The sequence below is a fragment of the Xenopus tropicalis genome, chromosome 4 (genome assembly GCF_000004195.4).
Source record: "Xenopus tropicalis strain Nigerian chromosome 4, UCB_Xtro_10.0, whole genome shotgun sequence".
Lineage (NCBI taxonomy): Eukaryota > Metazoa > Chordata > Amphibia > Anura > Pipidae > Xenopus > Xenopus tropicalis.
The window spans coordinates 127,605,042-127,621,598 of NC_030680.2; the positions used below are offsets into that span (position 1 = coordinate 127,605,042).

Sequence of the window (16,557 nt, forward strand, 5' to 3'; positions counted from 1 at the left end):
ACACAGTAGTAAGATTTACTCATTTCTCATGACTGCAGTTCTGTCCCACCCTTTATTGGTCACTAAAAATTACCCCACCTACACGTTTAGCACAGTTTGTGCCATACACAGTCCTCTTCATCATTTATTTATAGATAACTTTACAATAATTAGTAAAAAGCATTTTACAATAATTTATCAAACAAGGATTACAGAATACAACCAGAGGGCCCTCCTCACAAGAGCTAACATTCTTGACAATATGATTATGGGTTAAAGCAGAGGAAGCTACACGTGAAACCATGGTTGTTATTACTATTACATTCATTTATAAAGCACCAACATATTCCAAAGCGCTGTACATATCAGTACATAACAATCAACATCCAGACAAACCAATACAGTAGACAACAGAGGCCCTGCCCACAAAGGCTTATAATCTAAAGGGAACAGGAACAAGCTGAAAAAAAAAGTATGTAACTGTATGAAGATGTTAGAGGAATAGATGGGTGATCATTAATAGGGTGCTGTTATGTGAGAAGGCAAAATGGAACATAACCAGTCCAGGCCTGGTTTTATGGGAACACCTGTTGTTAAAGTCATGTAATCGTGCAGATGGGGCAGGGCTGGAGCTAGAAGTAGGCAGAAGAGGCGACTAATCTCCCCGTGTGCCAGAGCCCTAAAGGCAAATTTGGGCCATTAAAGCAGAAGGTTGAGTTTAGATCTGGCAGCCCAAGAGCACCAGCAGGATTATACACATGGGGGGGGGGGGGGGGGGAGGGGGGGGGGGCAGCTGAGTGTAGTGAAGATAAAGTCAGATAATGCACTGCAATATTCACATTATACTACCCCCACCATATGATTCATCCCACAAGTTAATTCATGAAACAAAAGTTTTCCTGACTTGGCAGCATTTCGGTGAAATAAAAGGCTTATGTTCTTATGCCCTCACACCTCCCCATTATGCACCTCCTTATTAGCCCAGTCTGGCATGGCCATGAGAACCGCAGACACACATATAATAAAGATAAGAGCACACCACTTCCACAGAAGCAGACAGATTGCCCATATCAGGAGACAAACTGGCATATGCTAGTCACTTACCCTGGTTCCTCAAGTGAGACATGCACACTGATTTGTAATCGTTTGGTTAAAGGGTGTAGTTCACCTTTTAATTAACTGTTTGTACATCATACTAAGTGAATATCACTGTTCAGCAGTTGGGAGCTGTAGCGGCTACAATAAAACAGGAAAGGGCAACTGCCGATTCTAATTTTGTTTGGACAGACTGGCTGCTTCCTACTATAAATCTCTTTATACAATAGACTTTAGCAACCTGGGTCTCTGCAGTTAATATTAAACTACAACAACTGTCAGGTTGCCCATTGGAGGTTTTCACATTAAACTGGGAAGCACCACAAGAGCATGCCCTCGTTGGTACTGGTGAGAAAGTCACCCAAGTAACATTCTATTTCTGGGTAAGAAATAATCTTGGTGATTTATCTTTTAACAGAGGTTTCTCACTGTCCCTGCTTTCAGCTTATGTTCCTTGCTGTGCTGCATTCTGTAATATCTGCCCAGACTCATTGCTGTGTCAGCGCTTCCTCCCAGGAGCATGAGTGATGCAGTATGGAGTGTTCCGCCCTGGGTACATTTTGTACAGAGCTCCAGCAATGAGCCATTATCAAATAATTCTTGAAATAGCTCCAGTAGAGGAGCAGAAGGACAGCCTTTTCCAATGATTTATGCTGTTGCGTCACTCATATATTGGTATGTGTGCCGCCTATTTAACCATGTACCACCGGTCTGCCATAATAAAGCCTACAAGAAGTAATAGGCAATGATGAGCCATTTTCCTCCTGATTACAGCAGAGATCAAAATACCCCACGTGCCATTAGCCTAAAGCTGCCATGGCAGTTGTATCTTTGACCCTGCTAATTATTCCCATTAATGGGTCCAAATCCTACACTGGGATTTGCACAGGGTCTCAGTTTATCCAGCAAGCAGTCATTGTGTAATATGGGGCCATCCTGAGCCTACTTGTCTAACAAATCCAACCCACTACTGAAAGAATTGCACCATCCTTGTTTGGATATGCAGGGAATCAGGGAATTCAGTTTATGTATCATGGCAGGAACCGTATGAAGCGAGGTTCAGTCTCTGCGTAAATGTACAAACCTCGACCTGTGGAAAAAACAAAGCTTTAGAATAGGATACAGATGTAGGAAGTACAATGATGGTGGATTTGCTGTCTTGGACATCACAAGTATGATTTCAGGGTGATGTTTAAGCTATGGTTTCATATATCTGTGGCCTTCTTATTACAGCTGCATAGCCTTGTCCAATTTGTACCTGTAAACAGGGGAATTTAACTAAGAAACTCTGAAACCACTGTTCTAAAGAGGAATATTGTGTGAAACACAATACTGTGCCAATGAATTGTACTCATCTAAATATTGAAGAATACAATTCATTAGTTAATCCTGCATGCCTCCTGTAAAGTATAACTGCATACAGGTAAGATAGAAAGTAATAATAAAGCTTGAAGGGAGTAATAGTGCCCAGGTACTCATGAAAAACAGATTGGAGCACTGCAGTACCTGCCACAGAAGTCTTGTACAGTACTAATGTACTGAAGGTGCGTATCAGTGTGGTCTTGAATCCATAGCTTTATTCTCTCTGGGTGACTGGGATCAACCTCTAGAAAAATATCCCTGTTAAAACAGAGGGAGACAGCATGAGGGAACTGCTGGGCCATACACGTGTTCTTACACAAAGTGAAAAGCTTCAGCCCAGACTTGAATGAAAACTACATACCCACCAGGCTTCAGAAGCCGAGGTGCGAAAGACAGTATTCCCCTTATTACATCCATGCCATCAGGACCCCCATCTAATGCTGCATGGTCCTCATATCTGAAAGGGAGAAATGGAGTGTAACCAGCAGACTGTGCGGAGCCTGGTGTTCTGGCCAGGAGACTGTACAATACTTACTTAACAATCTCTGGATCAAGTTGAGAGATATCAGATGTGGATATGTAAGGGGGATTGCTGACCAAAACATCCACAGGGCCCCACATGAGGAGAGGATCTGGTGGATCTGAAGAAGAAGATTGTAAGAAACCCCACATACCAATTGTTATGGTGGGAAGAACAGAGTCACAATGTATGGTGGGAAAAACATGATGGAGAAGAGGACAGAAAGACACAAATGTTTTACCTGCTAAAATATCAAGCAGCAGAACTTGGATTTGGTTTTGGAGGCCCAAACTAGAGACAGAAATGAAAGAGTTAGGCTTCAGCAAACATTTCCAATATTTTTTTTTCTATACTCATTTCCTCCCCAGAATTCGCCAGAAACCTCATAAACCATTGCCTGGAACTCCTTCTCATTACATTATCACACCTTGTCCCTTCCATGCTTCCTATTGCTCAATAAAAAATATTCTGCTATTTCATACAGCGGCTTACTATAGATTATTGCGCTTATTGCTCCACAAAGCCACTTCCTCTGTTCTCTACTAGCCTTTTTTATTTCTCCATATGGTTCATTCTTAGAAGTACTTAACTTGATCCACAGAACTGGTTCCTAGAACTCCTTCCTTTACATCTGCATTCCTCTCACCAGGAATATTGCCACATGCTGCTCATTAAAGGATTATACTCCCCCTACCTCTCTCACTGCTGGAGAGCCTCTCGGCTTAGCCTTTTGGTTAGCTACGTTCACTGGCTACACAGTTTTGCTTGGTGAATAACTTAACTTATTTTATGTGGAGAGTAGGAAACCTATGTCCATTAGTAATTAAAAAAATATAGCAGTGTAAAAAGAGGAAAAGCAGAAAGTGCTTCCTCCCATAGAGAAGAGAGAAAGGCAAAGTTGGATCATATGAAAACCCCAAACTGTAAGTATGTGCAGTCAGAAAAGATGCTTTGGAAATGTAACACCTGATTAGCCTTGAAGGAATAATCTTGGGAGAAGAAATTAATCTAAAACATATAGGGGGGAATTCACAAAAATGTCAGCCACTATCGACAATTGTCAAACCTTTTTAACAGATATTTTTTACACCGAAATGTTTCACCATGCTAAAAATGTTGGGAAAAAAAATATGTTAAGGGTTTAATTTGGCTTAAGTTTGTATAGAAATTTTTTTTTTTAGCACACAAATAACATTTTCACTGCGTCTCGGTGCTGAAATCCACTCTGTGTGCCTGCAACAAGGCTAAATGTAATGGCTCTGGGTGCAGGCACAGGGGAAGGCGGATTTTTGGCCTGCGTTTATCCACAAGTCGAGAATCAGCCCCGTGTGACATTAGCCTTAAACAATAATATAAATCCTGATTTAAAGTCTAACCAGAGCCCAGATGCCCCTATCCATGCCTCCTTATTAATGACCAAATTCATTAAGGGTAGATACAAGTGTGAGAGCAGGCAAACTTGTCTAACCCACCTGGCCATAAACAGAATACCTCTTGTTTACACAAGTTCAATAAGTTATAAATGAATAACTGTATCAGTGCTATACAAATAAAAGGACAATAATAAAAATGACTCCTCTGTGCATCGATTTCAAGTATAAGCAGCTCCAAATACATAATGAGATGCACCAATTTTCTGTACTTTGCACTTTACCTTCCACCCATTTTTTAAATGAGCCGTAACAGTCTCGTCTTTGTAAAGTATTGGCACAAGGGGGAATTTCTAGTGTTTTTTAACTGCATTTTTGGCAAGGGTTACAAACGCAAAGACAAAACGCTAGAAAAAATGTGTGAGACAATTCTACGAGATCCTCCTTAGTGGTAACCAAGGCCCAGGGCTATAACCTTTGTGTGCGAGATAATTCCTAGCATATTATAAAAGCTGTCTAACGGCTAAATACAGTCTTAATTTGCACCTATGCTACTCATCTCATGCAGAACAACATTCTTCCTCTCAAAAAACTAAAATACTGGAGAGCAGCACACTTTCTCTGTTACTCACTCCCACCTCTTAAGGTTTATGCAAACTCCAAAAAAAACCACTAGACCTATAACACTAAATCTTTCTGTCCATGATTGTGGCACCATCACCATTTCACTTCGCCACGTGCTGGGCAGTACTGAGATGGTGCGGCTCAGTGCAGCAATGCAGTATGCCATAGTCTTTATTTTCTTGGAGGACTGCTTTACACGCTTTCCCCCCCGCTTATGTATAAGGCACAAGGTAATAATAATGCAGTAGAAAGTTACTGAACCCTTTGTGGATGTGCTCTCTGCAGCACTTTGCATGCTATTTACAAAAGTACAATTTCAGCTGTTCCCTAACATTCCTTTTGTTTCACCTGTCCCTGCTTGTGTTTCCCCTTTAATAAGCAGGGATGTCCCATAATTACAGGAAACCATTTCTTTTTTCATTGTACAAAGCTCTGGGAGATGCATAGCAAGTGTAACAAAAATAATAAAGGTAATACAGGTATGGGATCCCTTATCCGGAAACCCGTTATCCAGAAAGTTCCAAATTACTGAAAGGTCATCTTCCATAGACTCAATTATAAGCATATAATTCTATTTTTTTCCCCTGTAATAATAAAACAGTACCTTGTACTTGATCCCAACTAATTAATCCTTATTGAAGGCTAAACCATCCTATTGGGTTTATTCAATATTTAAAAGATTTTTAGCAGACTTAAATTATGGAGATCCAAATTACAGAAAGATCCCTTATCCGGAAAACCCCAGGTCCCGAGCATTCGGGATAATGGGTATTATACCTGTACATTGAATGTTAATCCTTCTAATGCTCCATAAAACTTCCATAGTTCTTCATTACTTGGCCTAGATGCTTCCTGTTAAGTGGTAAGCACTCCTAAACCCACTGCTAGACATCACCACTCCCTGCAGTTGTTCCAGTCCCTCATTCTTTTCCCAGTACACTGTAGCTTCTGTCTTTGACATACTCTGTCATCCCAGTTTTATGTAAATACTGATAGGTTTTTATTTTTTTATAAAAGTTTACTACAGCTGCTTTAACTCTTACCTTACTGCATTGTCCTCAGTCAGTTTGACAGCTGCTTTAGTTTTATCAATTGCTGTTATGCGAGCCTGCAAACAGGAGAAGATTTTTAGGCAAAAATGGACACACAGTTTCATGGAAAAAGCCAATCCATGTAAAGACACATGAATGATGCAGAGGAAACCTGAAGCTACTGCCACTACCACCAGCCTTAAAGGATAAGTAAACCTTTACAAATAAGCTGATGTAAAATTATGAGAGTGCATCTTTACATATTTTTTTTTTTTTAATTTCAAGATATTAAGGGTTAAAAGGACTGTTAATATGAATACATTTTGTTACAACATCGACACCTGCTGGTCACTTTCCAAACATGAAGTAGTTGAGGAAGTTGTCCAGAGAAAGAGGGATGTTCTTCTGGTTAGGAAGTTGTCTGAGGTTTCTATTGTCTTTCCTAAGCAGAAGAACATTAGATCAGCCCTTTTTCCTATAAGCTATAGCAGGATGACTGACACAACTATATATATATATATATATATATATATATATATATATATACCTGTAACCTTCTCATATATCTATATCCTTGTTAGAAGAAGCTCTGAGCAGATACTGCCCCTCAAATGGGGCAAAAAAACATCTGGAAACCACTGTAGCTTTCTTATGGAATTCCCCATGTTCAAAGCACTGAGAAGAGTATCCATAGGGAACATAAATGTAAAACTCAAGACATGTCTACTATCTCCCTAGACAGGACTATCTAAAGTCCTTCATTTTTAGCAAATGTAAGCTTTACAAGATCCAGAGCTCAACCACACTTTGTTACCTGAGGAAGTCTCTGTAGTAACGACAAAGACACAGCCCCTGAACCACATCCCACCTCCAGAACTAGAGGCTCTGCGGAACACTGCAACCTTCTGCTTGCTCCCAGGACAAGGCCGACCAGTTCCTGAAACAAAAGGCTTAAAAGTCAGTTCACTGTTATGTAGGAGGGACTATATATCTTTGGTCTTGTAATTGATTCAGTATTTATAGACATAAATGTGCACTGTAAATATAAACTAAAGAAGCACTGTGTGTGTATGGCTTGGGGTGCCATATGTCTGTGTTACAGAGAACACACGGCTGCCTATTTGTCCCTTTAGGTTGAAGTAATTTCAGGGCTCTGCTGTTACAATGGTTTCAATTTAATGTATCATATTCCAATTATCTTTTTCTACTGAATTATCCTCAATACCCTTTCTATAACATTAACAGGAAGTCTCACTAAATATTCATGTACTTTAAACATAAGGTTATAATGGCATCGTGCTTTCATACCTCTGTCTCAGGCCTTGGAATGAATACAGGAGGTCTCATTTGTAAAGTTATATCCAAGAAATCCCACTCCCCAATAACGTACTGAATAGGGACCCTGGAAAGGAATGATCAGAAATAAAAATGAGCCAACAATGATGTAAGCAAATGCATGCTGATGTACGGCCAGTGTTTAAAATAGGAATCTTCTAAATAAGCAATATTTGGATAATCCAATTCCCATGCTGATGGTTTAGGACGTGTGCGCCTAGGTCTCCTGTGAGTCTACCTTATAACATTAACAATTTCAGAAAACTGTGCCAAGCAAGCAATGCTTTAGGGTACATACCTAAAGACGTTTCTACTTGCTTCTTACATATGATACCTAGGGGGATTATATATTTACGCTGAATGCAGGAAAAATTTATGTAAACCATTTGCGGATTGATATCCACTCCCTTGGGTAGAGACCCAAAGGGCACAATGACGTCAATTAACATACGCATCTGTGGGGGTGCATGAAAATTAATTGCACATCAAAAACAAGTTGGATTGCCTGTTAGTCCCCAAATTAGACTCCCTGCAGAGTGCATGGCTACCATAACAACTAATTCTTATACTATGCTACTGTATAAGACACATGGTTTCTGTAACACTAATACAGAAGAGATCATTTCATATGGCTGAAGAAGAGGCAACACAAGGCAAAACTGCCTCAGTGCAGTAACCAAGTGCAAGCAACCAATCTAGTTAGTTGCTTAAGAGCCCGCCACATTTTGGATGGAGCAGTTGCCATTATGTATGTATACACCTATTTATATACGGTTACTTGAACACACAACTCTGTGCATTCAACAATATATAATAATTAATAGATCAATAGGGAAGATACAACAAAGGAACATACAGTGGAGGAAATAATTATTTGACCCCTCACTGATTTTGTAAGTTTGTCCAATGACAAAGAAATGAAAAGTCTCAGAACAGTATCATTTCAATGGTAGGTTTATTTTAACAGTGGCAGATAGCACATCAAAAGGAAAATCGAAAAAATAACTTTAAATAAAAGATAGCAACTGATTTGCATTTCATTGAGTGAAATAAGTTTTTGAACCCTCTAACAAAAAAAGACTTAATACTTAGTGGAAAAACCCTTGTTTGCAAGCACAGAGGTCAAACGTTTCTTGTAATTGATGACCAAGTTTGCACACATTTTAGGAGGAATGTTGGTCCCACTCCTCTTTGCAGATCATCTCTAAATCCCTAAGGTTTCGAGGCTGTCTCTGTGCAACTCTGAGCTTGAGCTCCCTCCATAGGTTTTCTATTGGATTAAGGTCCGGAGACTGACTAGGCCACTCCATGACCTTAATGTGCTTCTTCTTGAGCCACTCCTTTGTTGCCTTTGCTGTATGTTTTGGGTCATTGTCGTGCTGGAACACCCATCCACGACCCATTTTCAGTTTCCTGGCAGAGGGAAGGAGGTTGTCGTTCAGGATTTCACGATACATGGCTCCGTCCATTTTCCCGTTAATGCGAATAAGTTGTCCTGTGCCCTTAGCAGAAAAACACCCCCAAAGCAAAATGTTTCCACCCCCATGCTTGACAGTGGGGACGGTGTTTTGGGGTCATAGGCAGCATTTTTCTTCCTCCAAACACAGCGAGTTGAGTTAATGCCAAAGAGCTCTATTTTGGTCTCATCAGACCACAGCACCTTCTCCCAGTCACTCACAGAATCATTCAGGTGTTCATTGGCAAACTTCAGATGGGCCTGCACATGTGCCTTCTTGAGCAGGGGGACCTTGCGAGCCCTGCAGGATTTTAATCCATTGCGGTGTAATGTGTTTCCAATGGTTTTCTTGGTGACTGTGGTCCCTGCTAATTTGAGGTCATTAACTAACTCCTCCCGTGTAGTTCTAGGATGCTTTTTCACCTTTCTCAGAATCATTGACACCCCACGAGGTGAGATCTTGCGTGGAGCCCCAGAGCGAGGTCGATTGATGGTCATTTTGTGCTCCTTCCATTTTCGAACAATCGCACCAACAGTTGTCACCTTCTCTCCCAGCTTCTTGCTAATGGTTTTGTAGCCCATTCCAGCCTTGTGCAGGTCTACAATTTTGTCTCTGACATCCTTGGACAGCTCTTTGGTCTTTCCCATGTTGAAGAGTTTGGAGTCTGCTTGATTGATTGATTCTGTGGACAGGTGTCTTTTATACAGGTGACTAGTTAAGACAGGTGTCCTTAATGAGGTTGACTAATTGAGTAGAAGTGTCTAACCACTCTGTGGGAGCCAGAACTCTTAATGGTTGGTAGGGGTTCAAAAACTTATTTCACTCAATGAAATGCAAATCAGTTGCTATCTTTTATTTAAAGTTATTTTTTCGATTTTCCTTTTGATGTGCTATCTGCCACTGTTAAAATAAACCTACCATTGAAATGATACTGTTCTGAGACTTTTCATTTCTTTGTCATTGGACAAACTTACAAAATCAGTGAGGGGTCAAATAATTATTTCCTCCACTGTAAATTACATTCAAGGCTTAGGAGCTGGTTTATAAATATTCTGTAAATTTTACTAAGAGTTAATTTTTTATTTTTTTTTTAAATTTGCTCCCTAGTACCAAGCATTAAGAAACAAAAGAGAAAGGAAGACCCTCCCCAACAGATCGTGCAATCTAAGTTCTGAACAGACCTGTGGCTCAGTGAGTAGCATGCCTGCCTTGCAGCGCTGGGGTCCTAATTTCAATCCCAGGCAGGGCACTATCTGCAAGGAGTTTATGTTCTCCCCATGTCTGTGTGGGTTTCCTCAGGGTACTCCAGTATCCAAAACATACAGGCAGGTTAATTGGCTTCTGACTAAATGGACCATAATGTGCGTAAATGTGATAGGGAACTTAGATTGTAAGCAGGGACTGGTGTGAATGATGTATAATCTCTGTACAGCGCTGCGGAAATGTGTTAGCTATATAAATGGAAATAATATGTTATAGTGACCCCCATAGCATTATAAATGTATTGTATTGTTGGGGGCAGAGAAAACGGTTGCCTAAACGTGGCCATACACGTAGCAATTCTGATCTTTCCTGTGACCATCATGTCCCCCACTGACATTCAGGGCTGAATTGTCAGATGTGGAGGAAGAAACAATAGGAATTCTACCTCCACCTTCTGATTCAGCACCTTCAATGACGCCCAATCAAAATCTTTTAACCCGGCCGGTCAACAGATATCCGCTGCCTTTGCGATATTGGTCGTCTTGTCGATCTTCCATACACGCACCTCGTTTTGTACAATACCAATGGTGTGCGTGTATGGCCAGCTTAAGGCATTACACAATTTTGATTTAGGAAACAGTTACAGTTACTGTTCCCCTGGTAAAAAAGTGTTACGTGGTCATGTGTCACTCTGCAATTGAGTCTTTCCCTACCTCTTTAAACGCTGCTGGGCCATGCTCTCTATGTGCCGTAGTTGAGCTACAGAGACAGAAGTGTGAGCAACTGAAGGAGGGAGACTTGGAAACTGCAAGAAAGAGAGTAAATACAAACCATTTACAAAGAAATACTGTTCATGAAGCATTCCAAAAGAGAGCATAAGGAGGCATGGAATACATGCAAACAAACTCGCTGACTGGTTATTCGGTAGGGGCCACAATGTACCTGCCCAAGGGTCACATGCTCAGTGTGTGCAAATGTCAGAAGTACAAAATAAATTTTATATATATCTGTAGCAAGAGATATGGTATTCTACAAAGCAGCTTATAGAGCAATGCAACCTCACATTTAACCTAATCACTAGCCTTGCTGCATGTGGATTTTATGGGTATCTGATTTTAATTTTTTTCAGTTTAAAACGGATTGCCCTGAAAAACACAAACTCCATGGTTAATTATTGATTTCTTCAGCTGCTAGAAAGCAATAAAGTCTGCAGCATTCATTAGGACTGGCTGGTAATCAGCTACCCAGTATGAGCTCAAATTCAGAAACGGATTCTTTGCAACTGTGTCTGTAGAGACCCTCTCCTACTCATCTTCCAGTCTGGCTTCCAATCCAGTGCCTGGTTGCTAGGACAACTGGGACCCCAGTCACATAGAAGCTGAAATGAAATACTGGGAAACTGCAGGACAAAATGTTAATTCAAGCACCCTCAGGAAAATAAATAATTTTCTATGTTTTATAAAAGTTTAATTTTAAAAGAGACAAATTGCCTATAAAACAAGAATGTGCCATATGTGCTTTATAAAAAAAAAATATGTATATTATATTGTATATATGGGTTTTGGGCTGGTTTATTTGAAATTTCTCCCTATTAATTCCACTTATCTGTTATCTGAGTTCAGCTGGTTGCTGAAGGCTGTACAGGGACGTAATCCATTATCTGTAAATTATCCAGAAAAAAGGCCATCCCGCATAGACTCCATTTTCATCAAGTAATTTTGATCCCAACTAAGATATAATTAATCCTTACTGGAAGCAAGACAATTCTGCTGGGTTTATTTAAAGTTAAAACAATTTTTAGTAGACTTAAGGCATGGAGATCCAAAGTATGGAAAGATCCCTTATCCAGAAAACCCCAGGTCCCGAGCATTTTGGATAACAGGTCCCATATATGTACTGGTTTCTGTGCAGCAATGTGGTGTGCAGATTTATACTGAATTGGCTGTGCAACATAAATACTTGGTGTTCACTTTAAATGGAATAATTTGGCATTCTATAGTTCTAAACCAGTCACCTGTGTAAGTCACATGCCGCAGGGCTTATTGGAATTAGTTCAGATGTGCAAAGCACAGCTGCAGAGAAATCCGTGCAGTCACCAGTGTGCATTGGAACAATTAATCATAATCCCTGCAGCACAGTTCAAAATAAGTGTTTGCTTCTGCACTGATTAGTAACACTGACCCTTTCTTATTATTTAAAGTAATTATATACAATACATAGAAAAAAAATGCATTTTCTTCACCGGATACTAAGCATAACTCCCTCCATACTGCTGATATACATTAGCGTAAAGCAGGCTGTGCATTTGCTGTGCCTCAATAGAAAAAAAAGATATGTAAAAAATGTTGGGCCTATCTATGGAGGCACAGGTCTTCATTGCTAGCTGGTAAATTAAGAAACAATATATGAAGCCTAATTCTTTGTTAATAGCTAGCCTTTAAATGGAAAGTATATTAACCCTTTAAAAACACTTTAAGGAAGCTATTAGAATGAGTGACTGGTAATACAGAGGATTCATTTGGAGTTTCTTAGCTCAGTGTTAGCTTTGCTTTAGCAGATATAGAAACTCATGCTGATGCTTAGGGACGTGCATGTCTGACTGTCCAACTCACGGTTTTGGATCCCAGGGCATGTGCTATAAGTATCTCACTGGATTCCTGAGGCTCCGGCACTCCATGATCATGAAATATGCTCTGCCAGTGACGAACAAGCTTGCTTGGACTCATTTCACCACCACCCAGCCATCGACATGGCAGCCAAGTGGGACTGACACTTTGGAGAAGTCTGCGTAAGAGGAGAGTTTGCAAGTACATGATTTGTGCCTGAAAAACCACAGAAAAGTGCAGTTAAGAAGGGCGTTCAAGTTGAACATATCCGTATCAGCTGTAGATATAAGTTCTGATTAGCAGTGTGGTAAAGCCTGGGGTGTAGCTGATATTGTTATAGGGGGAAAAAAGATGATGCATTTTTTCTGCCTTATACCCATATGGTACCAATGCTGACTTTACTGATCAAATCAACAGTCCGTTGGTCCACTGTATAGCATTAAATCAATCCAATTTAGGGCACAGCTGATGGGGGGGCAAAAGTGGGCATTAAAACATATTTGACATTAAATTTGCATTTACACTAGAGAATCTTCAAATGACGATTTTGTAATGCCACCCTATGCCAAAATGTTTTTTATTTTATTTGAAAATTATTTACATTTACTTTTGCCAAAAAGTTGGAGTAAAGCAATTTTGCCAATTTAACTCTCACTGAATTTAATTAAAAGATACATAAACCAAAATGTTGATGTAAAATTGATGAGAGTGCTATACTTAGGAATTTAGATTTATTTTTTTTTATTCCAAGGAAGGGTTAAACATACGGTTAATATAAATGCATTTTGTTACAACAGCGCCATCTGCTTTCCAGTCATAATGTAGTCAAGGACGTTGACGAGGGAGTTGTCAGGAGAAAGAAAGAGGGCTGGTCTGATGTTCTTCTGGTTAGGAAACATAGGAGAAAAGTTATCTGAGGTTTCTAATGTTTTTTCCTAAACAGAAGAACATCCCTCTTTTCCTCTTTCTTTCTCCTGAAAACTTCCTCCACACTACTTGATGTTTGGAAAGTGACCAGCAGGTGGCGCTGTTGTAACAATGTTTTATAGTAACAGTACTTTTAACCCTTAATATCTTGGAATAAAATTTTTTATGTAAATTGCAATAGTGCTAAGAACAGCACACTCATCATTTTACAACTTATTTTAAAGGTTTTCTTATCCTTTAACACCAGAAAAACTTACACCAACTTTAGCTTGGCCTAAATTGTACTCCAGATTTAAATGGAGTAATCAGCTATTCCAAACTCAATATGCCGTTCTGGAACTCCAATGATATTGATTGGGCCAAGTGGAAAAGGAGTCAGCCAAGGACAAATGGAAACGACGTCCCACTCTGGTGAATGGTAACCTACATTACACTGCATTATTATTATTATTATATGGGTGCTGTTCAAGAACATAGATGTCAGAATTGTTGCTTGACTTTAACTTGGAAATGCAGTGAGCAATACCAGAATGGAAACTGGTTGCTAATGGGGAAGGGTCTTGGGAGCCCCTTGGATTTTGCTGCGTATACCTTGGTAATCAAATATGCCACTGGCCTGACAGAAGCTTATTTAAACGGTAATAGAATCCCTTGAGCAAACCCATATAGGAACATGGTAAATATAGAAAGCCCTTGATGTTATTGCCTTTAGGTAACAAAAATAAAAGTAAAGCTGATGCTCTCAGTCAATGCTACTTAAAAATGGAATATAACACTATATAACAGGATATACTCACAGGTACAGTATAGAATGCCAGTAACTGTATAGTGTGCAACAGGTTGGTAACATGCAATAGTACCTTCCCAGAAAAATAAAGTAATTTACCTCTGGGGGCACCCCTGGAGGAACAGAACACCCGTCACTGACCTTTCCAATGGGCCAGTTTATTGGCAGCCAACATCAGGCGTAGGTGTTTATGTACGCACTTGTAACTGGCAACTCAATAGCTCTAACAAAGGCCTTTCCCTGTCTCACTCTGTAAACAAATTGGTTTTGCTTTGAATACAAAATACTGGTCTGTCTGTCTCAGAATATCAGTGAGGCGTGCACAGCATAATATATTCTGGTTGTTTCCTTGCAACAGGCAGTAGCCCACGCTGTAAGCAAAATACAGAATTAACTATAGGTGCAAAAAAATCCCTAAAAGCTAAATGCTGTCTCTGCAATGTACCTTGAATTTCCACGCACTGAGCCACATATTACAGTAAAGAGAAAATATAACATACCCCCTTTTTTGACATGAGCTCATTCGGTTGGGGCTATGTAAAAATGTGTATAAACATTACTGGAACTGCCAAAAGTAAATATAAATGTAATTATTTTTCTACACCATCATTCCTTAAAGGAACAGTAACACCAAAAAAAATGAAAGTTTTTTTAAAGTAATTAAAATGTAAAGTAGTTGTCTTGCACTGGTAAAACTGGCTTGTTTGCTTCAGAAGCTGTGTAGGCATGGGGCAGCTGAAACAGAGCTAAATGGCACAGGCTAAATAGCATATAAGCTCTGTAGAAAACCATTATATTCTATGGAGTTTACTCTGTAACCTGATCTTTTTTGAGACTGAATGGCAGCTTGTTTATATAAACTATAGTTTCTGAAGCAAACACACAACTTTTACCAGTGCAGGACAAGAATACATTTGAAATATTTTACACCACTTTCATTTTTTGGCACTGCAACCCCGCCCTTATTTTCTTCCATTGTAAAATGATGGATTCTGGGACTTGAAGTCCCTCTTGCAACAATAGAACAAGGTAAGGGTGGAACTGCGTTACACTGTTTATCTAAGGCAGTGATCCCCAATCAGTGGCCTCAAAGCAGGTGCTGATTTATTAATTTCTTAGTTTTGGAGGCATAAAACACATGTTTACTGGCAAGCTAGGCCTCCTGTAGCCCACCAGTCCACATTGGAGTACCAAAAAAGCAATCACTGAATACCTCCCTTGTAACTTTTTTTATATTGAAATGTTGCTCATGAGTAAAAAAGGTTGGGGACCCCAATATAAAAAATGCTGGGAAATTACTCATATGACTCTCTGGATTTTTTTAATCTGTGAAATCAGGTTTGTGTAGAAAAACAAATATATACATTTATTTTCTGTAAGCTCAGATATTGTTTATCCACCTTTCCAAAATAAATTCAGCTGAAAGAGCTCATGTTCCTTGTGGCAGTATGACAATTGTATGTATTTCTTACATATATATTGCAGCCATAAATACTACTATTAATATAAGAATATATTACTTGCCATTATTGCTGTTATAGTTAGGAGAGATAAGTTAGTAGTCTAATAGAATCCTGGGAGTTGTAGTTTTAGTCGAGTCTCGGGTGTTGCAGCCAAGCATTCCTATGTACATTCTAAATACAATGACCCAGAAAAACTTAAACCAGAAGCAGCATGAAAGCAAAGATATTTGTTTTTATAATACCCCAAAGCCCTAAAACAACCAATAAAGCAGTGCATAAGGATTAAAGGCTCGGAGCACAATGCCTTACCCACACAAGCACCACGACTCAGCAGGATTCAGGAAGAGCAGCTGTGGGTCACGACCAAACGCCCTGGGGAAATCCTTGCAGCTAATAGTGCAGCCCTGCCGGCGAGCTGTCAGTGTAAGGTGAGAGCCGGCATTTAACTTGCCAGTTCAACCCTGTAAAACATGCTGCTTCCTGTGTGCGCCACAAAGTGCTCCGCTGCAACTACGATTGCTCACATCAGTTCCTCTCCGGCTCTACGTATTTGTTCCCCCAGCAACCCATGGGAAAAGTCTGTTTATAATTATACGCAATATTGTTACATACTGTTCCTCTTATTGCACCTGTTTACTATGGATCCTTTAGCTCCCCTTTGGCTGTAGCACTACACAGTACTCTACAACTTCCAGCGCCACACACCTTTTGTTATTTTACTACAGGAATTATTCCCCTGTGACTTACAGTGCATGGGTATGGCATTAAAGTTGCTTTCGTATTCCTGCCTTGAAGTTT

General features: G+C 39.8%; 1 protein-coding gene across 2 annotated transcripts; it reads right to left on the reverse strand.

Annotated features, from left to right (window-relative positions):
• Positions 1–756: 756 nt before the first annotated feature.
• On the reverse strand, positions 757–16,264 carry hemk1 (HemK methyltransferase family member 1). 2 transcript variants are annotated; one of them, XM_004914073.4, is made up of 11 exons: positions 16,069–16,262; positions 12,589–12,798; positions 10,690–10,781; positions 7,290–7,383; positions 6,796–6,918; positions 5,994–6,058; positions 3,198–3,247; positions 2,972–3,077; positions 2,798–2,893; positions 2,581–2,694; positions 757–2,164 (listed from the first exon to the last, which is right to left on the reverse strand). In XM_004914073.4, the coding sequence occupies exons 2-11, from the start codon at positions 12,787–12,789 to the stop codon at positions 2,134–2,136; spliced, it is 972 nt and encodes a 323-aa protein (XP_004914130.1). In that variant the 5' UTR covers positions 12,790–12,798; positions 16,069–16,262; the 3' UTR covers positions 757–2,133. The 2 variants fall into 2 exon arrangements, with proteins under 2 accessions (XP_004914130.1, XP_012817110.1); XM_012961656.3 differs by lacking the exon at positions 757–2,164 and having other exon boundaries at positions 2,596–2,694; positions 2,802–2,893; positions 16,069–16,264.
• Positions 16,265–16,557: the final 293 nt, after the last annotated feature.

Bases quoted from the DNA above. Each gene is read 5' to 3' on its own strand.
- hemk1 (XM_004914073.4), bottom strand. From the start codon at position 12,789: ATGTACTTGCAAACTCTCCTCTTACGCAGACTTCTCCAAAGTGTCAGT. The intron at 3,248-5,993 runs GTAAGAGTTAAA...TTCTGTCTCTAG, and splicing joins ACTGAGGACAATGCAGTAAG to TTTGGGCCTCCAAAACCAAA. The intron at 3,078-3,197 runs GTAAAACATTTG...CTTCTTCTTCAG, and splicing joins GCTGCTTGATATTTTAGCAG to ATCCACCAGATCCTCTCCTC.